Genomic DNA, 27,038 nt, shown 5'->3' on the forward strand with positions numbered 1-27,038 from the left:
AGTGTATTCCAAAATCTGGGGGAAAGTAGTATTGTCCTCTAGAGAAATTCATCAAAGAGGATGACAAGTTCATTCTTTCCAGAGCATTTCTTTCCAGGGCAAAGTCAACTGGTAGGAACCATAAGATTGAGAAAGCAGCAGATTGAGAGCCATGAGGGAAACAAAAGGATGTGGAACATGGGAAAAAAGCAATGAGTAGGAGAAATATGGTGTAACCATCCCTATATGCTTGCCTCAAAATTCTCCATGAAATTTGTCTCCCTATATAAGAACTGATTAAGAGGACTACTTCTCAGGGGCAGCAAGAGGAGGAGCTGTATGTCAAGCGCATGTGGATCATTGATGGAGAGGAGGAAGAACAGAAGCAAGAGCAAGTCTCTGGAGAGCACCCACTTCCCCAGGTTGTAAACTGGGTGTGGGAGCTGTAGGCGGAAATCTCCTAGGATCAAGAAAGCTTTGAGTGACATCTGCATTGTACAAGAATATATAAAAGCTCTTTGACCTATTTACACACTTATTTGCTACAACTTGTAAATTTTGACACTAACCTGGATACAGTTTAAGTGTATCCTTTTTTTCATGAAGATTCCTTCCTATCTCTTGCTTTACCTATAATATACTACATTTCCTGAAACTATACTTACAGTTCTGTCTTCTGTCTTCCCCACCACTATTCCATTTCTGAAAATCTAGAGCAGAGGAGTCGGACATGACTGAGTGACTTTACTTTCACTTTTCACTTTCATGCATTGGAGAAGGAAATGGCAACCCACTCCAGTGTTCTTGCCTGGAGAATCTCAGGAACGGTGGAGCCTGGTGGGCTGCCGTCTATGGGGTCGCACAGAGTCGGACACGACTGAAGAGACTTAGCAGCAGCAGCAGAGCAGAGGAGGTCCTAAGTAGGGACGATTTTCTCCCCCAGGGGTATTTAGAAATATCTGAAGATGTTTTTTTGGTTGTCACTACTGGAGGAAAGAGTATGGTACTAGTATCTAGTAGGTAGAGACCAGAGATGCTGCTGAACATTCTATAATACAAAGGAAATCCCCTAAAATAAAGAATTGTATGGCCCAAGATGTCAATAATGTCAAGGAGAGATAAGGTATTAAAATGGAAGAATCATAAAAATGATGAGAGTTATTGCTATGGGGAGGGAAGAGATAGGGAGAAACCAAGGAGAATTTAGAATAAAGAATTCTATCTGCAAAGTCATTTTCTGCTGAACTATGGGCAGGATTTCTGCTGACACTGCCATAGCAATGATCTATGTAATAGCTGTAATAAAAACCTTCCCTAAAACCTCTCTGTTTGTCTCTATTTGAACTTACCCTTACCCCCACCAAGTTTTTTTTCAAGTTATAGGAATTTCCTAGCCAGTCATGCCCTTCTGTCTATCACTAGTCTGGATTCCTACTTAAATTCTACCCTTTCCCTCTGTTACTTCCAAGCAAAATTCATCCACCCAATATCCATCCTTCCCTTGTTCCCACCAATCTCATATTTTTGCCTAGCTCAATCTCACCATTCACCACCTCCGCTTGTTTACAGTGGTACTTTTACAATGCCATTTAGTAAAATGTGTGGAAACCATGTACGCTATTATGGAAATACTACCTATAATTTCAATACTTTTTCTCATCCACTTCACCAATCTCCTCCTTTTATCAATGCTTATATTTCCCCACCCGTATGCTCCACCCATCCTGAAGGGTCTGCTCTACCTTTTATTATGCTAGACATTTTTTTTTTTTTTTTGCCCTTCTAAAACTAAATGCATACTTTCTCCCCTAATCTGTGTCCTGATAGATAGACTTTTGTTGACTGCCTTCATTACCTTCTAAGCTCTGGTTGGGTTCAACTAATAAGAGTTACTTAGTAAGAGTAGAGGAAAGCAGGAAGAGAGTGGGTGTGTTTACTTTCCTGTCTCCTTCCCTGATGTTCCAGAGCCCCTGTCAAGTGGCCTTCTTTTACAGCTCCGTTCTCTGACCTGGGCCCACTCTTGAGAGCCTAAGTGCTTTTCCATCCCTCTTTGACTCCTGCATCTTTATAATTCCCCTTATTGGTCCTATGTAAGTACACCGACTATTTCCTTCTGCTGCACCCACTAGGGCTTCCTACGAGGAACAAGTAGTAAAGAATTTGCCTGTCAGTGCAGGAGATGAAGAGACATGGGTTTGTACCTGGATCAGGAAGATCCGCTAAAATAGGAAATGGCACCCCACTCCAGTATTCTTGCCTGGAAAATTCCATGAATGGAGGAGCCTGACAGGCTACAGTCCATGGGGCTGCAAATTCAGACACGACTGAGTGCCTGAGCACCACACCACCTGGCTGAGTAACAGGGACCTAGTACAAAAACAAACGGAAAATTTCTCGAAATAGCCTGTATGTTGGTCCATAAAACAAACCTTAAAGCATTTCAAAGGTAAGGAATCACACAGGCCAAGTTCTCTAATCATGCTGCTGCTGCTGCTAAGTCGCTTCAGTCGTGTCCGACTCTGTGCAACCCCAGAGATGGCAGCCCACCAGGCTCCCCCGTCCCTGGGATTCCCCAGGCAAGAACACTGGAGTGGGTTGCCATTTCCTTCTTCAATGCATGAAAGTGAAAAGTGAAAGCGAAGTCGCTCAGTCATGTCCAACTCTTAGCGACCCCGTGGACTGCAGCCCACCAAGCTCCTCCTCCTGGGATTTTCCAGGCAAGAGTACTGGAGTGGGGCGCCACTGCCTTCTCCTCTCTAATCATAATGCAGTTAAAAGTTAGCAATCAGTATCAAAAAGATACCTGGAAAGAAACCCATATGTTTGGAAATTGAGAAACATAATTCTAATTAAGAACGAATTATAAGTCTAATCTTACATGGAAAGAGTATGGGGCTTAGAAGTTGTCACTTCCACCCTCATCAGTGAAAAAGAAAAATGAATGAACAAACAAAATCAACAATACTTCTTAGGTGCATCAGAGAATTGAAGTCACAGGGCAAACCACCATCCCAAAAACTGAGACAGGTGAACACAGAGAATCCCAGCTTCCTTAGGAGCAGAAGCTGCAGCTAGAGCCTGGTCAGAACACTTGAAGGAAAACTGACTAGTTATTGAGACTGAGCATGGGTTGGCTTCATAGAAAAACAATCCTGAGGGCTCATCCTTAGGGAAGCCGTCTTAGTTTTATGAGTTTTACTTCCAGCATCCCCACCAGATTCTCATGATGAAGATCAGAAAAAAAAAAAAAAAAAAAAGACAACAAAATTCCCTTATGCTTCAGCAGTGGGAAGGGAAAATAACCATTCTGAAATAAGCTCAGAGAGCTCTGTTCTCCTTAACAGACTGTCCTCAAGGAACACTACCTTAGGAGAACCTAACTAACCTGGGGAAGGATCCAGAAAAAAAGAAAATGTGAGAAGTACTTGTAAACATCACAGCATAAGGACACAGGCTCACTAGAAAACCAAGACCTCATCACAGGACCACAGGATGCTTCCACTCCCCACCACTTACCACCACATCAGTAGGGCTTGAGGGTTTCAAGAAGTACACCCAAAAGACCTACAATCTTCAGTCCCTACTTGCAAGGAGTCTCTAAGAAACAAAAAGATAACAGAGGAAATGAAAACAAGGACCCTAGAGGAAATTTTAGCCTCTGGCACCACAGCTACAGCAAACACAAACACTGCCTAACACCTAGCAAGATCAGTATAAAACCTCCACTAAAGGCCTATTTATCTCAGTTCCTTTTACCTGATACCTCATTTGGTTTTTTTAACAAAAGGGCCAATTATGGTAAAAATTAGAAAATTTCACAAGCCCCAAAACCGTGATGAATCTACATACAATTTTGTGGGATGTAGCTAGAGCAGCACTTTCTTATATTAGAAGAAAAAAGAAAAGTTAAAATCTAATAAATTAAACTACTAATTTAATCACATGTTAATAGATTATGCAAGGAAAGCAGGAGACGATGTATATAATAGATTTATCAGTAATGCCATCCAGCCATCTCATCCTCTGATGCCCTCTTCTCTTTCTGCCCTCAATCTTTCCCAGCATCAGGGACTTTTCCAATGAGTCATCTGTTCACATCAGATGACCAAAATACTGGCGCTTCAGCTTCAGCATCAGTGCTTCCAGTGAATATTCTGGGTTGATCTCCCTTAAGATTGACTGATTTGATCTTGCTGGCCAAGGGACTTTCACGAGTCTTCTCTAGCACCACAGTTCAAAGACATCAAATTCTTTGGCATTCTGCCTTCTCTACAGTCCAGCTCTCACTACCATACATGACCACTGGGAAGACTATAGCCTTGACTATCCAGACCATTGTCGGCAGATTAATGCCTCAGCTTTTCAACACACTGTCTAGGTTTGTCATCACTTTTCTGCCAAGAGGCAATCATCTTCTGATTTCATGGCTGCAGTCACCACCCACAGTAATTTTGGAGCCCAAGAAGAGGAAATCTGTCACTACTTCCACCTTTCCCCCCTCAATCTGCCATGCAATAATGGGGCTGGATGCCATGATCTTAGTTTTTCCAATATTTAGTCTTAAGCCAGCTCTTTCACTCTGCTCCTTCACCCTCATCAAGAGGCTCTTTAGTTCCTCTTGGCTTTCTGCCATTCGAGTGGTATCATCTGCATATCTGAGGCTGTTGACGTTTCTCCTGCCTGTCTTGATTCCAGCTTGTAACTCATCCAGCCCAGCATTTCTCATGATGTGCTCATGAAGGGGATCAGCCATACATATACATAAATCCATTCTCTTGTAGATCCCCTTCCCATCTAGGTCACCACAGAGAACTGAGTAGAGTTCCCTGTGCTATATAGTAGGTTCTCATTAGTTATCTATTGTATTTTATATATGGGAGGGTATTGATGTCAATTCCAATCTCCTAATTGACACTGCAACTTTTATAAATTATAAGTTTGTGGTACCCTGCACTGAGCAAATCTATTTGTACCTTTTTTCCAATATCATTTGCTTATATCACATTATGGTAATCCTTGCAATATTTCAAACTTTTAGTTAGTATTATATTTGTCATGGTGATCTGTGACCAGTGATCACTGATGTTACCACGATGACTTACTGAGGACTCAGATGATGGCTAGTATTTTTTAGCAATAAAGTTTATTTAATTGAATAGGTACATTGTATTTTAGACATAATGTTATTGCACACTTAATAGACTATCATACAGTGTAAACATAACTTTTATATGCACCGGGAAAACCAAAAAATTTGTGTGACATGCTTTCTTGCAATATGCACTTTATTTTGGTGGTCTGGAACAGAACCCATAATATTATGGAGGTTTGCCTGTACAATAGAAAAGAGGGAAAGACCTCAAAAAACTGAAAATACAACTATCATATGACTCAGCAATTACACTCAGGTACATGTCTGAAAGAAAGGAAAACACTAATTCAAAAAGATACACGCTTCCCACTGTTAATAGCAGCATTATTTATGATAGCCAAGATATGAAAGCAATCTAAGTGTCCATCAACAGATGAATGGATAAAGAAGCTGTGGTACATTCATATACAGCAGACTACTATTCAGGCATTTAAAAAAAAGAATGAAAGTTTGCTATTTGCAACAACATCAATGGACTGGGAGGGTATTATGCTAAGTGAAATGAGTCGGACAGAGAAAATACATACTCTATGATATGACTTACACGTGGAATCTAAAAAATAAACTAGTGAATATATCAAAAAGGAGGGAAAATCCTAACTCTTTAAATAACTTTGATACCAATACTTGACAAAGACAAAATAAGCTAATATCACTTATGAATAGAATTGTAAAATTTCTAAACAGAATTGTGTCCCTACATGTTAAAAATATAATACCTTGTATCATGAACAAACTTGAGTCTATCCCAGGACATTCAAAATTTATTTAATATCAGAAAATGAATTAATGTAAATCATTACATTAATAGACAAATGGAGAAAAATCACATGATAATACCAGTAGATGCAGGAAAGGCATCTATTTTACTGAAAATTCACACCTGTTTTTAATTTAAAAAACAAACAAACAAACAAACAATTCTCGGCCAACCAGGAATAGATACGTACTTCCTTAACCAACAGAGTGATCATATACCAAATCTCTGCAAGCATCACCCTTAATAGGGAAACATTAAAATTACCTTTAGATTATAAACAAACCTAGGGTAGCCATTATCCCCACTTTTATTCATAGTTGTACTGAAGATCCTGTTGTTGTGCAGTTGCTCAGTCCTGTCCGACTCTTTGTGACCCCATGGACTGCAGCACGCCAGACTTCCCTGTCCTTCACTGTCTCCCAGAGTTTGCTCAAACTCATGTCCATTGAATTAGTGATACCATCCAACCATCTCATCTTCTGTCGTCCCCTTCTCCTCCTGCCTTCAATCTTTCCCAGCATGAGTGTCTTCTCCAATGAGTCAGCTCTTAGCATCAGGTGGCCAAAGTATTGGAGCTTCAGCTTCAGCATCAGTCCTTCCAATAAATATTCAGGGTTGATTTCCTAGATTGAAGACCATATATAGTACAATAAAGCAAGGAAAGTAGATAAGTTGTATAAGAACTAGAAACAAAAATGTAAAACTATACTTAGGGATGGCATGATTGTCTTCATAGAAAAACTAAAAAAAAAGTACAGATAATTTATTTAAATTAATAGAATTAAACAAGTTTACTAGATGCAAAAATCTAATTGCATTTTTATATTCCAGCAAATAAAATAGAAAATAGACTATTTTAAATAATGTCCAAAACATAAAATATATGGGAATAACCATAATGAAATAGGGCAGTCCTTCATGGAAAGATGCACATAAATTATGGAATGTCACTAGGGAAAATGTAAGTAAACAGAAATATATAAACATGTAATATAACATCAATAGATACACACTTTTTCCTAATGACTCTTGAAGTTATGCCACTTTTGGACAGCTTTTTTTGGTATAATTATTTTCACCCACATTTGAATTGAACATCATGTTTGGGTTAGAATTGTGCTAATAAAATGCTATAGACCAGAGGTGATAAGGAAGTGAGGAGACCAGTGAGCTTCTTTCTTACCATATCAATGAATGATGTAGCAATAGGTGCTTTAAAAGAGCTTCACAAGTTCACTTCTTTTCAGAAGTTTTTGAGTGGATATCTGAAAGATCATAAAAAATCTTTATTGCAAAGTTCACTTTCCTGAAGCTTAACTTCTATGCATTATGTTTCAAAATCACACTTTCCTCCAAACTCATTTATGTTACAAAAATGCCTAAATTATATTAGGTTTTGTAAGACGCACACTTGGAGATGGTGGTGGAGGTTTCTGTTATACGATGAGACCGGGGGTGAAACCACCCTGCACAATGAGACTTAGATGCTAAGTCTCATAGATGCTTAGATTCACTCTAGAGTCAGGACACAAGCAGCAGAAACTTCAGCTTTATAGGAACTCATGAACTCCAAGTAGAAAGAAGAGCTACAGAGAACTGAAGGAGTAAGAGAATTACTGAAGTGCTTTGGCGTATGCAGAATCTAATCCAATGCCAAGAAAGATTTGGGAGAACAGTGGGTGAATTAGGGGAAAGAAGGTTATTTGAGATTTGAAGAATAGAATTGTGATAATAAAGAGGTAGAGGATGACGGTTAGGAAAGGAGCATGTTATCAGTGATGTATGCTCCATCAGGGAGTGCTTTTCTTTCTTTTTTTTTTTTTAAGGGAGTGCTTTTGACTGTTTACCACCCTATCAGCAGCATTTAATAATGTAACTGTTTCATACGTGTATTTAGCCAATCTTTATTGTTGTGTTGAACACAGTGAACATAGTATAATGATATGAAAAAATATTGAATTGGGGGCACAAGGAGTGATATCTAAGTCATAAGAAACCCTAACTAGAAAATTAATTCAAAATAAAACTGTACAATAGGTGCTCAAGAGTTCAAGGCTCCAAGATTTGAAGCTGAGGACATGAGGATAATGACAGTTGCCAGGCCCCCTTAAATATCAACTCATCTCATTAACAGAACAGAAACCCTGAGACTATTCTAGACCTTCCAGGCCACTTGCCATGGAAATAGCCTCACAAGGATATGAGACTATCCCCAGGGGTCCAGTTAAAATGGTAAGACTTCAAGATGAGATAGTTGGCCTTATTACATTTGGCTCCCAACAGTGACCAGGTAGAAGCTCATGCCTGCCTGAGTGTGTGTGTGCCTGTGAGTGTGTATGTGTGTGTGTGTCCACAGAGCCCATATTCCCTACCCTATAAATGACCAGCTGGTTTGCAGCAGAATTCACTGGACCCTCACTCGATGCCTGGGGATCCCTCCTCTGGGCCTGAGATCAACACAGGAAATGTTATCACCAGGGTGTGCCAAAGTCAAAGGAGAAGGTCAGTAAACGTGCTCACTTCTCCAGTGAAAGCTGACCCTGACTCTATCTATCCATCAGAGACAAACATCCCTCAGTGACCACTTGTGTTGAGATCACATCAGAATTCTGCACACAGTGGCCATGGAGGAGATGCCACAGATCTTGACTCCATTAACTTCCACCTTGCTCCTTTCTCTCTCTCTAGACACTTACCTCTGTCTACTTTTCCAGCTCTCTCCAGCTGGTCTGTTCTCTGGATCTCTCCTCTAAATTCACATCAGGCTCTCAAAGACAGCCAACCAGGACTCCCAGCTCTGGATAAGGGGCAAATGTCTTAGGTGTGTCTGATGGGGCCCTTCTGTTTAGCAAAGCCCTGTCTGTCACCAGTTGCTGCAGAGGAGGAGACCATATTATCTCTAGGGTTACTTTTCCTCATTTCTTTGTTTTTTTTCAACTTCCCTCTTCACACTTGTGCTTATTAGTGTCTTCTACTTATCTTACATTTTTCTTTCTTATTCTCTGGAAAAGGAAAGGCTTTTGATTCTAAATGACTCTCTTTTAGAAATTATATAAAAGCTGAGGTTCACATTTTTTGCAAATGCCTTGTGGAGAAAAATTAAGAGAAAATGGGACTTAAATACATCAGGGGGAAAACCTGAGTTAAATGGACAGGACAGGGAGAAGCAGGAACCAGTAGGATGGATTACAAAGTGTGGGTGAGGTCTTTTTCTCCAGGTTTCTGCAGGGTCAGTTTGGCTTCTTGGTCGGATGCTGGCCAAGTGTTTACAGTATTCCTTTTACATGTGAAATGAAACCACAGGGAGAGGGAGAGAAAACAGAGATCACAATTATGTGTATTTATTGTCCAATCTGTGCCAGCACTAATTATATATTATAGTTAATCCTCATTTTATAGGGAAAAAAAATTGAGAATCAGCCAACTGCACATTATAGTAAGCAACAATAATGTCAAGTCTGAATTTCTGATATGCCTGCCTCTAAAGACCCTTTGCTTTACCCTGTGCCTCCCTGCCTCCCTATAAAGTGATGAGATTAGGTTCCAGGCAAGGTTTCTTGTTTTGCTTCTTGTTTATGAATTTATTTATTTATTTTTGGCTGTGCTGGGTCTGTTGCGGCATGGGATTTTCTCCAGTGGTGATAAGCGAGTTTCTCATTATGGTGGCTTCTCTAGCTGTCGAGTGCAGGCTCTAGGGCATGCAGGGTTCAGTAGCTGGGGCATGGGGCTCAGTAGTTGCAGCTCTAGGGCACAAGCTCAATAGTGAAGGCACACGGGCTTAGTTGCTCTGCGGCATGTGAGATCTTCCCGAACCAGGGATTGAGCCTGTGTCTCCTGCATTGGCAGGCGGATTCTTTACCACTGAGCCACCAAGGAAGACTCCAGGCAACGTTTTTTCATCTCTAAATATGTAACTGTTCACCTCTTAAAATCATTTTATTTCTTAGTCTAAGAATCTCTCTGGGTTTCAACTTTACTCTCTCCTACTCTGTTGGTACATATCTTGCTCTCCCCCTTGCTTACTCTCTCTGTCTCATTATCCCTCACTTTTTCTTCCTCTTTACTCTCTTCTCAAAGCTAATTAGAGTCTCTGCAAATTTTTTCTTCACACACTTTAAGTAGCAAAACAGCTTAATGACATAGAATAGCTAAAGTTGTCTAATCCACTGATGTTCAAACATTCTCCTTGATTTCTAAGTTCTCCTTCCAGTTTCATATTCATTTGCCTTTAGACTTATACACAGTCCCTGAATGTTCAGAGAAATATCATTATGGATACTTTATGTATAATTTCCTGTCTCTTTTCCCTGATTGTCTAGTTGTTTTACTCTTTAAGTCTCTGTACTGAAGGAAGGAAGCAACGAGTCTAGGGTGGTTTCATTATAGCTTGTAATGGAATCGTGAATTCACTTTAGGACTCAGCTGGAGAATGATTAGGGATGATGGAGGGAGATCAAGTCTCACAAGATGTGGGCACTATCTGGAGCTACAACCTCAGCTATAAAGTGAAATGAAGGTTATTGTCAGTATTTCCATGATTTATGGTGACTCTCATTAGTGCAGATCAACACGAATGGTCTTCTAGTAGAGTTTGTGACCTAAACTGATCTTTTGACATCACAGGGATCTGGGTCATCACAGGCATCTGAAATGCCCAGCCACAGCACATTTACAACATTGGTCCAGGCCAGACCATCACTAAGGGATCCAGGTACTTCAGAGATCCTATTTTAGAAAGATATAGAAATATTGAGGTGGATCCAGTATCAAGGAGAAGGATGAAGCAAAAATAAAGCAGAAGACTGAGACAGTCAAGAGAATTTAGAGTATTTCTACAATTTAACTCAACTGGATCTCTGCGGCAAGCCAGTTATTGGCAAGGCCCTCTGAGGAGCAAAAAGACTATTCAGTGTCCATCTTGCTTAAGAAAAGGGAAACGGGAAGAAACTTAAAATAGAAAAGAGGGGGAAAACAGGTAAGCCTATAGAAACACTTCTAAGTGAATCTGTAAGACATTGGGATGGGTCGCTAAATTGTAACAGAGTTACCAGCAGAGACCTCCAGGACTCACACTGAAGACTAGTTGTCCTTCCTTAAAAGTCATTTACATCTGCCCTCAGAATACCTCGATTCATATGCTTATGTCTGGATCCATATGCTTTTCCCTATACAACTTTATTAGGTAATGGCAAAAATTTATTTCCTATTGTCTCCCAATATGATTCCTAAATTCCTCAAAGTTCATGTAGATGTGTCAGTGAAAACCATGGAGTTCCAGAATTACACCTCCTATTTTAAAATCTTTAAAAATGCCATAATTCCAGGGCATTCCTAATAATATGTGAAACCAGCAGGGAAAATAGTTCTTTTCTGACCAGTTAAGGACTTAGTAAGGGCCTGGCCTGTCTTTCTAATGACAGGTTAGTGCAATAGAACGCAGGGTCAAGGAGACCTGCAGAAGAGCGGCTCTGCTCTACAAGGCCTTCCCAGTTTCTCTTCTTTCTGCACCTAGTGAACAGACCCACTGTAGTTTCCTCTCCCTCTGACATTCCTGCAGTGAGATACCTCCCAACTGAGTACTATTTTGTTCTCTCTCTGTACAGACAGGCAACAAAATCTTCCAAACAACCCGTAATTGCGCATTCCCTCTGATCGCCAACTGTGGATGACGGCAGTCTCACTAACAAGGATCTCTGTAAACCCTGGTTGCCCTTCTGTTTTAACAGGGCTAATTCCACCCATGGGCAGAGGAGCCTGGCAGGCTACAGTCCACAGGGTCTCAAAAGAGTCAGACATGACTGAGCAACTAAACAATAACAACACAACAATTCAGGACTCATCCCTCATGGATTTCTGGGGCTTGTCATCCTGTCTATATTTTTGAATGATGAATGGCCCTCTATTGCATCTTCTAATCTGATTTCTAAATTCTGTTAGTTTTACTATTCAGTAAAACAGTATATGTTCTCTCATTCTTAGTTAACAAAGAGAAACTGATTGGCCACTTTAGGGTGAACTACACATTCTCTGATCTGGAATTAGGAGGGTGGATGCCTTTGCCTTCTTCCTGCAGGCTGCCTTTGAGCTAATCTTATTTGATTAGGAGAATTTTCAGAGATGGAAGAGGGAATGCAAGCCTTATAAATCCTAAGAGCTGGCTTTTAGTTTCCAGCCTTGAGAAGCAAGGGAAATCTTCACTCAATCTTCAAATAAGCCCCAATTAGTTTACACTTTTTATTGTATATAATTGATTTCTAAATTATTGTGTATTGGCCATCATGGAATGGTTACCTCCAACTTATTCACACTTTATCAAATTGGGAGCAGGAATTTCCATCTTCCCTAATAAAGACTGAAGAGAAACTGCCTTTTATCACAAAATGACATATCCACTAACAATTCAGTTTACTAAAAGAACATCTTTTTATGGCTATTTTCCACCTCTTAAGGTCTCCTCAAGTTTAGATGTAATTTCAGCATTATACCTGATGTGAAACATTTGAGGGTTAACTCAGGTTCTCAGGTTCTCACTTATAGTGACTATCTTTTCTTACCAAGGATGCCTTTCTCCAAGAACAACCTTCTTTATTTTGTCAGTTGTTAGCAAATATTTTCTTGCATCTGGTATTTTCCTTTTTATTCACACTTTCCTGAGTATTTTATGATTTCATTACTCTTCAGATCCGCCAGTATTTTACTGAAGCTTGATTAGCGCTCTTAACCATATGATATTATATTTAATTTATAAAATATGCCTGTCCTTAACTGTACTGTATACTCTACCAGAACTTAACAGTGCTTAAAAAATATATTTTTAATATGCAGATTCCATTTTTAAAAGATTTCAGGAACTTTGAGGATTGTTGTTCAGTCACTCAGTCGTGTCCAACTATTTGCAACCCCATGGACAGCAGCAGGCCAGGCCTCCCTGTCCATCACCAACTCCCAGAGTTTACTCAAACTCATGTCCATTGAGTCGGTGATGCAATCCAACCATCTCATCCTCTGTCATCCCCTTCTCCTCCCACCTTCAATCTTTCCCAGCATCAGGGTCTTTTCAAATGAGTCAGTTCTTCACATCAGGTGGCCAAAGTATTTGAGTTTTAGCTCAGCATCAATCCTTCCAATGAATATTCAGGACTGATTTCCTTTAGGATGGACTGGTTGGATCTCTCTGCAGTCCAAGGGACTCTCAAGAGTCTTCTCCAACACCAGTGTTCAAAAGCATCAATTCTTTGCCACTCAGCTTTCTTTATAGTCCAACTCCCACATCCACACATGACTACTAGAAAAACCATAGCTTTGACTAGACAGACCTTTGTTGACAGAGTAATGTCTCTGCTTTTGAATATGCTGTTTAGGTTGGTCAAACTTTTCTTCCAAGGGGTAAGCGTCTTTTAATTTCATGGCTGCAGTCACCATCTGCTGTGATTTTGGAGCCCAAGAAAATAAAGTCTGTCACTGTTTCCATTGTTTCCCCATCTATTTGCCATGAAGTGATGGGACCAGATGCCATGATCTTCGTTTTCTGAATGTTGAGTTTTAAGCCAACTTTCTCACTCTCCTCTTTCACTTTCATCAAGAGGCTCTTTAGTTCCTCTTCACTTTCTGCCATAAGGGTGGTGTCATCTGCATATCTGAGGTTATTGAGATTTCTCCCGGCAATCTTGATTCCAGCTTGTGCTTCTTCCAGTCCAGCATTTGTCATGATGTGCTCTGCAGACAAGTTAAATAAGCAGGGTGACAATATACAGCCTTGATGTACTCCTTTTCCAATTTGGAAAGTCTGTTGTTCCATGTCCAGTTCTAACTGTTGCTTCTTGACCTGCATATAGAGGTCTCAGGAGGTAGGTTAGGTGGTCTGGTATTCCCATTTCTTTAAGAATTTTCCACAGTTTGTAGTGATCCACACAGTCAAGTCTTTGACATAGTCAGTAAAGCAGAAGTAGATATTTTCCTGGAACTCTCTCACTTTTTTGATGATCCAACATGAGGATTAGAGACATTTAAAAATATAAATGTCCTAATTAATATTTTTCATTTATGCAGTGACCTGCAAAAGGAAACAGTAAATTAAAATTTGTTGAGCACTTTCATATTGCAGATATTCTATGTGGTTTATGTGTATATTTTTATATAAATTATATATTTTTGATTGAATAATTTTCTCCTAATCTTTACAACTACACAGACGAATATAGTTTTCTTCATTTTACAGATGAGAAAACAGGTTTGTAGGAGTTGATTTTTAAAGTTTTGTCATGGACAGCATTGAATAATGTAGAAAGTTGGAACTCAGATGATCATTTATTCTATGATTCCTTCAACATACATATATTGAACAACTGCTATGTGTTAGGCAGTGTCCCAGAAAACAAGGATGTAAAATCTCTGGAGTTATGGAGTTCGGGAACAGATGCAATTTCAAATAGGCTGATGTGGGAAGAGTTACTGAAGACTTCACTATGGCTGCAAGAGTTGAGACTGGTCTTGTTGGAGCAGTTTGTCAAATGGAGAAATATATATGAAGACTGAATTCCAAAAAGAGCACTAGTAGAGTCTTGGAGGCTTAGGAAACGACAGTGCATTTGGGAAACAAAAGTTGTAGCTGGACTGTAGACTGTTCTATAGGGGAGCAGGGGAAGGTAACAGTATTTAATTGCTCAGCAGGTAAAGAATCCACCTACAAGTGAAGGAGACACAGGAGATGCAGGTTAAATCCCTGGGCCAGGGAAGATCCCTTGGAGGAGGAAACGGCAAACCACTCCAGTATTCTTGCCTGGAAAATTCCATGGATAGAGGACTCACAATGACTCAGACATGACTGAGCACACGGCATGAAAATGGCAATATAATATGGAGGTTAGAAAGAGGGGATGGAAAGTGACTTCATAGTTTCTGAACTATGGGGATCAGTTAATATTGTTAACTAAGGAGGAGATTAAGACAAAGAGCCATGGATGCTCCTGGGGCACTGATAACTGTGCAGACTTCTCTCTATTCTTTATCTTTCACTAGACCAAATCTAAACCAGACTTCCACTGAAAAATTCTCAAAACTCTTAAATGCAGAACAATAGCTTAAATGCCCTTGTGAGACAGGAATTTCCTCTAGCTACCATTTCTGGTTTTCCTGACCTTAAAAGAAATTGAAAGCCACTGCCTACCATAGCAATGGGCTTCCCTGATAGCTCAGTTGGTAAAGAATCCACCTGCAATGCAGGAGACCCCAGTTCAATTCCTAGGTTGGGAAGATCCCCTGGAGAAGAGATAGGCTACCCACTCCAGTATTCTTGGGCTTCCTTTGTGGCTCAGTTGGTAAAGAATCCACCTGCAATGTGGGAGACCTAGGTTCAATCCCTGGGTTGGGAAGATCCCCTGGAAAAGGGAAAGACTACCCACTCCAGTATTCTGGCCTAGAGAATTCCATGGACTGTATAGTCCATGGGTCACAAAGAGTCAGACACGACTGAGCCACTTTCACTTCAGTTCACTTCACCATAGCAGTATTCCCCAGGATGGACCTCCTTAAGTGCCTTGAAGCTCCATTTTAGTGTTGCTGGGTTTGTTTTTTTTTCCCTTCACCACCTCCTGCCAATTCCACTCACGATAAAAAAATGTTAGTATTCCCTCAGGGTAAGTTCTGGTTACTCATGTGGCCAGAGGCACTGCCTCCCTGGTGATTCAGAATGTCATCTTTCAAACCTATGTCATTAATATTGCTGCTGCTGCTGCTGCTGCTATTTAGTTACTTATTGCACGCTCTTCCCATCCCAACTCAGTTCTCTGTGCTCTTGGGTCAGTTTATTCTCCTTTTCATTGTGATGGAAAGACTGGAGTATAGACCTGGAGAAAATCAACAAGGAGGCTTCTTGGCTACTTTAGGCATTGAGGGTTTTGTAAGCTTTAAGCTACTGAGTAGCCCAAGAAAAAAACAACTTACCAAGTAGTCCACCTCAAACATGAAACCTAGCATTCCTCAACAGAGTTGGGAGCCAAAACCCCAGATAATATGAACTGTCTGGACTTCTTTGAGCTATCTTGGGGGTAGCTATAACCTCAAAAGGTCACTGGCAGTGGAACTCGGTGCTCAACAATCACTCACCCACTCTCCATAGGAGACACTTTTGAGGAAACAATTCTGCAAGATAAAAGAGTATGTTCATATTCAGCTTAAAGAAGACAAGTCTACAGGACTTTAGTGACTTGAAATCTCTAAATCACAAGTTTTCACCCTTTGTGAGTTCCAGTTGCTTTTGATTAAATTGTGGACTTTCCAAGGAAATAGCTCTGACACACACACTATTTCCTATAACATTTCAGAGATGCATGGACATTCTGAAACATCTACTGATTCCCCTGGGTCCATGAACACAAGTATGAATATATTTACCTAAACAGTTTTCACCTAGAAGACATTTTTCCGCTTTAAGGTCACCCTTATGGCAGCAAGTGAAAAGGAACTAAAAAGCCTCTTGATGAAAGTGAAAGACGAGAGTGAAAAGGTTGGCTTAAAGCTCAACATTCAGAAAACGAAGATCATGGCATCTGGTCCCATCACTTCATGGCAAATAGATGGGAAAACAGTGGCAACAGTGTCAGACTTTATTTTGGGGGGGCCTAAATCACAGCAGATGGTGATTGCAGCCATGAGATTAAAAGATGCTTACTCCTTGGAAGGAAAGTTATGACCAACCTAGATAGCATGTTCAAAAGCAGAGACATTGCTTTGCCAACAAAAGCCCGTCTAGTCAAGGCTATGGTTTTTCCAGTGGTCATGTATGGATATGAGAGTTGGACTGTGAAGAAAGCTGAGCGCCGAAGAATTGATGCTTTTGAACACTGGTGTTGGAGAAGACTCTTGAGAGTCCCTTGGACTGCAAGGAGATCCAACCAGTCCATTCTGAAGGAGATCAGCTCTGGGATTTCTTTGGAAGGAATGATGCTAAAGCTGAAACTCCAGTACTTTGGCCACCTCATGCAAAGAGTTGACTCATTGGGAAAGATTCTGATGCTGGGAGGGATTGGGGGCAGGAGGAGAAGGGGACGGCAGAGGATGAGATGGCTGGATGGCATCACGGACTCGATGGACATGAGTTTGGGTGAACTCCGGAAGTTGGTGATGGACAGGAAGGCCTGGAGTGCTGCGATTCATGGGGTTGCAGAGTCGGACACGACTGAGCGACTGAACTGAACTGAAGGTCACAAAATGAGTAATCCAAAAATCAAAGAACTATAGTATACAGAAGAGGGACCAGGCTTCAAGCTGTGTAAGATCTGAAATTACTAGAGAGACATTTTATTTAAAGCAAACCTGCAAAAAACAGAGGCTGAAGAAGAGAAGAACTTAACATGATTTTAAACAAGGCTGGTGAATTCCTTTCCAACATGAGTGAACCAACCTCATCCCTAAAACAAACATACTCTACAGAATAAATAAGCAATACAATGCTCTATTATATTTTCTTTCCCGTAGTTATAAAATGATAGGAAGGCAACAGAAACATACTGGCTTAATTGTTGAATTATTCAAAAGTGTCCTGGCCCCTCTGTAAAAATGACAGGAATCAGAGTCTTACTCTATAATGAGACATTTTCCCACCAGTCTAGTCTACAGTAGCACATTTTGTTCACTGTGCTCCTGTGGTCATGGGATATAGACATCTCTCAATTCACCAGCACTGTTCTTTGAGAATTCAACATATGTGTTTGTCAGCAGAATTCCTCACTCTCTCAGGATTTGTCAAACACCACTGTGGCTCACTTTCTTTTTGTTATAACAGCTCTATCATACTTCTTTGCTTAAAATTTTATTTCCATGTATGTGATAATATTACTAATAACTGGACTTTGATGGGGTCCAGTAAGTAACACTACTCCCTCCTTTACTTCTTAATCAATTGAGAAATAAGGCAGCACCTGAATATGGGGGGTAAAATATTAACTTTATTAATACTAATACAGAAATTTGAGCAATTTGACTTACTAATGCAGAAACACAGTTAGACAGACTTATTTCCTTGCTGGCAGCTACAACACTGCCTCCCCAAACAGAGGTGGAACCTGCCCTTAAGAAGGTTACTTACTCCAAAGGGGAAGTCTAGAGGAAAGAGACAGACACATGTGCTTGGCTTTCCTTCTAAAATCAGATAACCACTCCATCTCCCCTCCATGAGATGGTGTGAATGAAGGAAGAGGGAAGGGTCAGGGGTATGTTGCTACGATAGTTTCATTCGTGTGGAAGGAAACATCAGCAATATGGAAGCTGTTATTCCTCACACACCCCTAACCATGCATTCTCCTGCCCCATTAAGTCTTTGTTTAACCAGGGATAGTGGTGTATTAAGACAATCCCATTTCTACCTTCATGTGGCTGCTCCTCTGATGTAGGTTCTTCAATGAGATTAAATCACATCATTAAATTACAATAATAAACTTGAGGTTTAAATGTGATGGTGGGTGTAAACTATTTGATAAACTAGTGTTAATTTAAATGAGATTACAGACCTCCAGTCTTTACATAAGAAACCCAAGGAATCATGGGTGGTTATTTAATCTCTACACACTTGGCAAATGAAAACCCCATGATCCTCTTCTGGTTTAACAAGGAAATCTCACAAGTATGTGTATGTTTTAGAAAACAAAGAGATACTGATCTATATATTACCATGGCCATAATTAAGACTTACCAATCAAAATTACATTTTAGAGGTTCAAGATTACCTTTATAGCACATAGCAACAATTTCTGATGTCCAGTCTTAGAAAATTCTTTGCTAGAAATAATATTTGCAAGGACATCTTTTATGTTCTAGAATAATATGAGCTTATTTGAAGCTAAAGGAGAATTTAGCTTTATTTTCCTGCGGGGATTTCTTCAACTGTTAATAGTTATAAAAAAAAATGTGATTTCAAATCAAGGTGCTAGAATTCAGTTAGTTATCACAGACAAAATTAAAAACCTTAAGAAAGTAAAAATGAACACTATAAAAAAGTGAGAACAATATAGGCTTACTAATAAGTGGAATACATGAAATGTAAAGTTTCTCACCTATTCTATAAAGTGCAGTACACACATAACTTAGTGCCTGCATGCTAAGTCACTTCGGTCGTGTCTAACTCTTTGCAACCCTATGGACTGTAGCCTTCCAGGCTCCTCTGTCCATGGGATTCACCAGGGAAGAATACTGGAGTAAGTTGCAATATCCTCCTCCAGGGGTCTTCCCAACCCAGGGATCAAACCTGCGTCTCTTTTGTCCCCTGAATTGGCAGGTAGGTTCTTTACCACTAGCCCCACCTGGGAAGCCTACATAACTTAAGGATATTATTTAAATAAACATTCATCACCCATGGTGTGGATGACAGAGAACTAACAAGGCCATCATACAAAACTTATCTTCCAGAGTGGCCCACCAGGTCAGACCATTCTCTCTAGACAAATTCTTCAAACACCATGAATTTCTCTGTTATTTGTTACAGTAATTCAATGCCAAACGTCATTACCAGCCAAGCAACAGAATGAGGTAGGATGTGATTTTCAAGATATTATTGTCGCATTTACTTATACAAATGTTTGATTGGTTAACTCCTGACTAACTCTTGTAGTTAACAAGACACCAGGTATCACAGAATATTCTTTCTAACGAACAAGCCACAAATAAACATTTGTACTCCTGCAAATCATAATGATTCCATAGGTTGAATTTCAGTTTCTTCTTGTCTGAAGTGTAGCTCACTTACTTCACTTGCCCAGACTCTGACCTTAGTTTCAACAAGTCCACTGTGCCCAGGATTTAAAGCCACTTCTTGGATTAAACAATTCTTTATGCCCCTCCCTACTCATTCTGGGCCCCCAAGAGAGGAATTTCTAGGGGATCATTCAAAGCAGCTATAATGGGAATGGCCTACTGCCCAAACACTGCCTGGACCTGTCAGGAAACACCTACAGGGATTCCAAGAAAGAAGTGGCAGCAATGGCATAGGTATGTTTTAAAATTAAGTTAGGTACCTGAAAGAAGACACGGAGAGCAGAGAGAAGTTCAACCGCAGGTGGCTCAATGACAGATACCCACCACCAGAGATGAGAAAGGGAGAGGAAGAAGGACAGAGGGAGAAACGGAAGTAAGCGGAAAACCATGGGAAAGACAAAGAGAGGGGAGAAATTGAGAGAGTGTATAAAAGGGAATGGAAGAAGAGAAAATGAAGAAGAGTGACTGGCAGAACCGAATGTTGAGAACAAATAACACTGTCTATAAAAATCTGAAAGTGAAAGATCTGTCCAATGTATCCTAACTCCAAAACAGGATGAAAAGTAGGAGATATTTAATATGAACATAATGACTTCCTAAAAATCACAGTGAGAATAGAGCATGAGAATTCTGGATGCTCGTTCTCTGATAACAGAGAAAAGAACAAGATTTACTCTCTATTAGTAAAGGGACAGCTTGAAGTTGTCTGAACATCTATCCAAAACGACTGAATTTGTGCCCTGCTCAGAACTTCCCTGTTTTCAGGGGGATGGTTGGATCCTTTTACCCAGTTATGTATTGCCCTAAATTCCCACCCCAGCAGGAGAACTGTCTCCTATTAGGAAGCATGCCAGAGCTCACTACCAGGCCCATCTCCAGCATGCCTGGCATGGGCGGTTAACGCAGCAGCAGCAACCACCAGGAACCTGAGACTGGAAAGAAGTAGGATGATTGGGAAGAGCTGAGTATGATGTTTCAAGTTATGCTAATCATTCTCATCTAAGGGATAATCCTGAGAGTTGGCATATTTTTATTTTCTCTAAAAATTCAACCCATTCATTGTTTTAAATAGAAAGTATACTTGAGCTTTTTCCTTTCCTAGAAAAATACATCTTCAAATGTCTCTCAAGTGCATCTTCAATATGATCTATGAACTAACAGCTACCATCCCCTCCTCTGAAATACTCCACTCCTCTGTTTGGCATGGGTTCTAGAAAACTATCTTGTTTTTTCACCTCAATTTGATTAAAGGCTAACCCTTCCACATTGAAGATATTGAACAGATTCGTGACTTGAGCCTGAGTAAATTAGAATAAAGTATAACCACCCCTGCCTTAATTTTTGATATTATGATTCCATGGAGGCAACTACGGTGACCCTGGCATTTTCACTGCCCTATAACATTGCCAATTACATAATGTTTACTTAAGTTACAAAACATTTACCACCACTCATTCATCTTTTATATTACATCCACTAATATTAGGTGGGTTTCTATACTCAAGTGAGTACCTTGCAATTACTCTACAGCTGTCTCGTGCTTTCTCTGTCCCTCCTCCTCAAGTGGATCCACACCAGTGGACCTAAGGAATGGCAGCACCGTGACTGAGTTTATCCTCGTGGGCTTTGAGCAGAGCTCCCCACCCACTCGGGCATTGCTCTTTGCCCTCTTCCTAGCCCTCTACAGCCTTGCCATGGCCATGAATGGCCTCATCATCTTCATCACCTGGACAGACCCCAGGCTCAACAGCCCCATGTACTTCTTCCTTGGCCACCTGTCCTTCCTGGATGTCTGCTTCATCACCACCACCATCCCACACATGCTGATCCACCTGACAGTGAAGAATCATATTGTCTCCTTTGTCGCTTGCATGACCCAGATGGACTTGGTCTTCTGTGTGGGTGTGGCTGAGTGCATCCTCTTGGCTTTCATGGCCTATGACTGTTATGTTGCCATCTGCCACCCACTTAGCTATTCCCAGATCGTGAGCCGGCAGGTCTGTGTGAGCCTGGTGAGTATTGCCTGGTCCTTTGGGCTGATCAATGGCATCTTGCTTGAGTATGTGTCATTCCAGAATCCCTTCTGCAGAGACAACCACATAGAAAACTTCTTCTGTGAGGCCCCCATAGTGATTGCTCTCTCCTGTGGAGACCCCCAGTTCAGTCTGAAAGTCATCTTTGCCGATGCCATTGTGGTGCTGCTCAGCCCCATGGTGCTCATTGTCATCTCCTATGCCCGCATCCTGGCCTCCATCCTGGGCAGGAACTCCTCTTCTGGTCGAGGCAAGACCTTCTCTACTTGTGCCTCCCATCTGACCGTGGTCATCTTTTTCTACACCTCAGCCATGTTCTCTTACATGAACCCCCGCAGCACACACGGTCCTGACAAAGACAAGCCTTTCTCCCTCCTCTACACCATCATCACCCCCATGTGCAACCCCGTCATCTACAGTTTCCGAAACAAAGAAATGAAGGGGGCCATGGTGAGGGCCCTTGGGAGGAGCAGCCTTTCCCAGGCAGAGTCTGTCTAGTGGGAAGATGCCTGGAGGGGCAGCTTCCTCCTCCAGTCCTAAGAGGGGATAACTTTCCTGTGCTGAGAGGCTCCAGGAAAGAGCATTCATTAGTTTCTTTGCACCAGCATCAGGCCTGGAAGATCCTATTGATATTTAATGCTCATCTATCTGATGTACCTTTAAACACTGTGTTCTCTTGGACCTTTTTCAGGAGACTTGGAGACCTTCCTGAGTAATTTTCTTCTAAGTTCTCACAACAGGATCTATAACACATAAGCACACTTAATTCCATTTCATTTTCTTTGCATAGCACTTTTATATGCTCTTCCCAGCCTGAGTTCTGCCTAGGCATTTAGGAGTAAACGTTTTCTTTCAGCTTAATCTGAAATCTTTCAGCTTAATCACACTTCATTCTCACTTCCTGAATCTGCCCTCATCCAGTCTGCTTCTATACGAGAAACAGTAGAGGAAGAAAAAAGAAAAAGGTTATTACGGAGCAGTTGACACCCAAGAAGTTAGAGAAAAGAAGAAAAAGAAAAACTAGGCATCATCAGCCTACACTTTATCTTGTTTGCCTCCACTAGCCCATGAGGGGGAACATGCAGCTGCGTTTGGTGTTATGTTTACGCTTCTGTGTGTTAGGGAAGGGCAAGTAGGAGAGGCCAGGTGCCAAGTCTCTTCTTCCTCAGTCCTTTAGTTTTCTTAAGTACATGACTATTTGATGTTTCGCTTCAGATTCAACTATTGGTTTGGCCAAAATGTTCGTTCAGATTTTTCCATAATGGAAAGACCTGAACGAACATTTTGGCCAACCCAATAGTGAGTACCTCTACCAAGCTTCTCAGACTGCCAGTTTCCTTCCCTTTTACCCATACTCCTAAACAACTCCCCTCTCCCTGCTGCCTATTTTTCTCAACCATCCTTCATTTCATTCCAATTCAGTACTACTCCACCTTCTTCCTTATGGTAAATGGGTCCACTTCATTCCCTATACATTAAATCTCCACACTACCTCCACCACTGCAGATGGCTTTCTTAACTTGCAACCCTTCCTCCCTTGGCTTAGCTTCTCTTCTTCATGAAACTCAGTGTCCCTTGAGAGGGCATAATATTCTCAGCTGTTCTCTTTCTTTGCAAAATGCATCCTTCTCACGCTCCTTTCATAACAGCAAAGAAAGGGCTTTGTTTTCTGATGCTACTTCCTTGAGATGAAAGCTGAAATGGATATCGTGATACAATCCTTTCCACATCCTGACATCACATACTAACTACCCTTCACCCCACAAAGCTCTATTCCTTTGAGTCCAATTGGTGATTATCTAGATAACAGAGAACACGTGAGACACACTACTCAGTCAGCAAGAAAGGAGACACCACTGTCATCAAGAAGAAACAATAAACACAGAACCTAAACATTTACATTATCAAAGAAAAACTACACCAAGGCAAAGTGAAGCAGGCAAGACTTTCTTTAAAGCTACTGCAGTAGGAAGGAGACTAATTCAATGGTGGTCAAACAAGTGGCTGGTGAGTTTGTATGAGCTGCAGTAAGGGGATCTTAGGCCTGTGAGTGGCAATTGCTCTTAGCCAGAGTACTTCGGAATGACAGACAGTACTCACAACTATTAAGCACTTAGGTTTGAACAGATTTAAACTTCACAAAACCCTTTAATAGTACTAACTCCATTTTGAGAAGCAAAACTGAAGTTAATTTGCTCAAATTCACTGCGCATTTCAAAAGGCTTAGCTTTTTCTAACTGGGCAGCACTGCCCGAGCATGCACTCCTTAAGAGGTAATCAAATAACTATCCCCAAGAATGGGGCAATCTTTATATTGAGGAAGTGATACTAGAATTATGCCTCAAAAAATAAGTAGTGAATTAAGATCAACCCTGAATATTCATTGGAAGGGCTGTTGCTGAAACTGTGGGCCACCTGTTGCAGAGAGCAGACTCACTGGAAAAGACCCTGACGCTGGGAAACACTAAAGGCAAAACAAGAGGGCAGCAGAGGATGAGATGGTTATACCATCACGGACTTGATAGACATGAATTTGAGCAAACTCCAGGAGATACTGGAGGAGAGAGGAGCTTGGCGTTCTACAGTCCATGGCATAGCAGAGTCCTCACGATTTGGCGACTGAACAACAAAGTGAATTAAAAGACTGAAAATGGGTGTGGCATTGGCACGGATTTAGAATTCCAGGCAAAAGGAACTGCCTGATTCGTCATTAAAATGGTGTGTTCAACGTGGATGACAACAGGCCAGTATGGCCAGGAATGCTGAAAACTCAGGCTGCGTGACCTAGAACTGTCTTCTCTAGGCAACGCACTTCCTGGTTCAAGGTCGCGAGCTCCAAAGAGCCCCGGCCTCAAACGGGAACCTAGGCATGGTAGGGGGCTGGCCTTTTGCGGAAGAGAAGCCGCCGCCCTGGCCGCGTTTCCTCCGCCACAGTCTCTGCCCTGGTCCCCAGTGGCGTAAGAAGAGCCCACAGGGTCCGCGAAAACTCCTGTAAATGCGTTAACTAAAAGCCATCCCGAAATGCGCATCCCTACTCATCTCCCAATGCGAAGCCACTAGTCGCCGGACCGCACGACCACGCTTTAGGGTTACCACACCCCGGCCCAGGGACCGAAACTGGGAGGGAAAGCCAGGAATTCTACCCAGAGTCCCGGCTCAGCTCGCCCTCAGCTTTAGCCCGGCCCCTAGGTTCCTTTCATCTAAAGCCAGCGCCATGTTTCCCAGCCCGTTTTGGCGCCGCACCACTAAACTACCCAGCAGGCCTTGGGGCGCTGACCTGATTGCAGCCGCCGGACGGGGTGGGCGTGGCCGCGCTACGAACCTGCGGCCAATCAACTTTCCCCAGCCTCTTAGATCGCCGCTGTAGCAACCAGTGAGCTCCTTCTCCTTAGCCGCCCCTCCGGGACTGGAGAGCCCGAACCAGACCACTCTGGGAGATACCAGCTTTTCTGGGAAACTCCGCAGCCGCCCGCCCGCGCTGGTGACGCGGGCCTCAGGGTTGGGATACCCTCCCAGCTGAGTGCATTTGTTTAAATGCCACGCCACTTTGACGAAGGATGAGATGGGATGGGGGCGGAGCAAAGCTAGAGGCTGGCTTAAGTAATTCGTTGCCTATCACGTGAAATTACCTTAGCTCCCATCCTCGTCCGCGGATCTGTAACCTCGTTCTTTCCAGGAGATATCGCCCATTTCAGAGAGTTGCGTAATTGTTGCGTTCCTCTTCCCTCCTTTGGACAACGGCAGTGTTCTCTGAGCTTCGTTATCTCCCTTTTCAGTTACTGACTCCAGGAAACCTTCCTTGTTCCCTTGACCCTTCTGGGTTCACTGGACTTTCTTTACGGTCCCTTCATGGGTTTTTTTCCTGACTGTCTTCCCCACTATTCTGAGATTCATTTTTGAGTTCATAGCACATTGCCAGACTATAGGTGGTGCTATAATTCTGTTTCCTCAGTGAAATCTTAAGCAGACTCCTGATATATTAACCAAATAAAAGCAAAGCTGTTCTGTTAGGAGTGGAGTGTCAGTGCCCAAAGCCCTGGACCTTCAAGGAGAATCCTAAGGCACCATAATTAGTGACTTAGTCAGTTTAATATATATGACTTACCCAGGACATGGAAACTAAACATACCTAGAGCCTCCCAGAACACCCTTAAAAATCTCATTTGGGGATTTCAAATCTGATTACACGTGTTTATTTTTATTTTCCAGTCTAAAGACCTAGATAGCTATTTCTCTTTTCCGTTTAATTTCTTACTCTCTTCACGCAGCTCTGGGCTTTGAAGCTAAATTGTATGGACCACATCAACAGATTCTCTTACCTCTGACTTTCTATTGGATTCAGCCAATGATAGCCATTCCCTTCTTCAGGGGATCTTCCCCACTCACGAATGGGACTGGAGTCTCATGTGTCTCCTGCATTGGCAGACAGGTTCTTTACCAGCTGAACCACTGAGGAAGATGTATCTAGTGTTTAGAATTGTGTTTAAATATGCCATCGGAAAATATTTTGTAGGCATGTATTCTTAAATGTAGTCAACTACCCCAGAGCATGGGGTCCTCCCGGCTTCTGCCCCTGACCTCAGACGTGGTCGCAGAGTCGGACACGACTGAGCGACTTCACTTCACTATTCTTAAATGTACTCCAAAGCTACTGTTGTATGCCTCTTTCTGTGCCTTACTTTTTCACTGAGCACCGTTTTTCATCTCCCTCCACGCTACCAGATGCTAGCATTTAATCTGTTACTTCAGTTTGATGCCTGCTATTCCATGATGTGCAATATTCATTCACAATGTTGGATCTGTCCATGCCTCCACTGATCAACACCCACGTTGCCCCCAACTCCACTCTACTACATATACCCTACTAAGAACATTTTCCTATTAGTCTCCTACTGAACCTGTAAGGAATCTGTTTTATATTTCTTAGGAGAGGAATTTCTGGGCCATATCAATCTATTTAATGTATCCAAGTTATACCAGATAGCTTTCCAGAAGTGATGAGATTAGTCTTGCAGCAGTGCAAGTTTCTACATTTCTACATTCCTGACATTAGTAATTATATGGATTTCTGATTTTTGCTCTTTTGATAGATGTGAACTGATACCTCATTGTTGGTTTAATTTGTATTTGATTACTAATGATTTTGATCAAATGTCCATATCCATGTTAGTGTTTTCTGTTCTGTAAATTGCCTATTGATATTATTTGAAACTTTTTTTCCTATCGGGTTACTGTCTTTTCCCTGTTCCTATGCAGGAGTTCCATATATGTTCTAGGATGATATTACATCTTTGTTGGTTTTAGACAAAGCGCATGTTTTCTTCACTTTACCATCTGCCTATGGTCTTTGTCCATAGTGCCCTTTATA

The 27,038-nt window shown here is 41.5% G+C and overlaps 1 protein-coding gene across 1 annotated transcript; it reads left to right on the forward strand.

Annotated features, from left to right (window-relative positions):
* LOC102176763 (olfactory receptor 10AD1-like) lies at positions 330-22,168 on the forward strand. Its single transcript, XM_018049030.1, has 2 exons — positions 330-424; positions 21,202-22,168. Exons 1-2 carry the CDS (start codon positions 330-332, stop codon positions 22,166-22,168), a joined length of 1,062 nt encoding a protein of 353 aa, XP_017904519.1.

Source organism: Capra hircus, chromosome 5, assembly GCF_001704415.2.
Source record: "Capra hircus breed San Clemente chromosome 5, ASM170441v1, whole genome shotgun sequence".
NCBI classification, from domain to species: Eukaryota; Metazoa; Chordata; class Mammalia; order Artiodactyla; family Bovidae; genus Capra; species Capra hircus.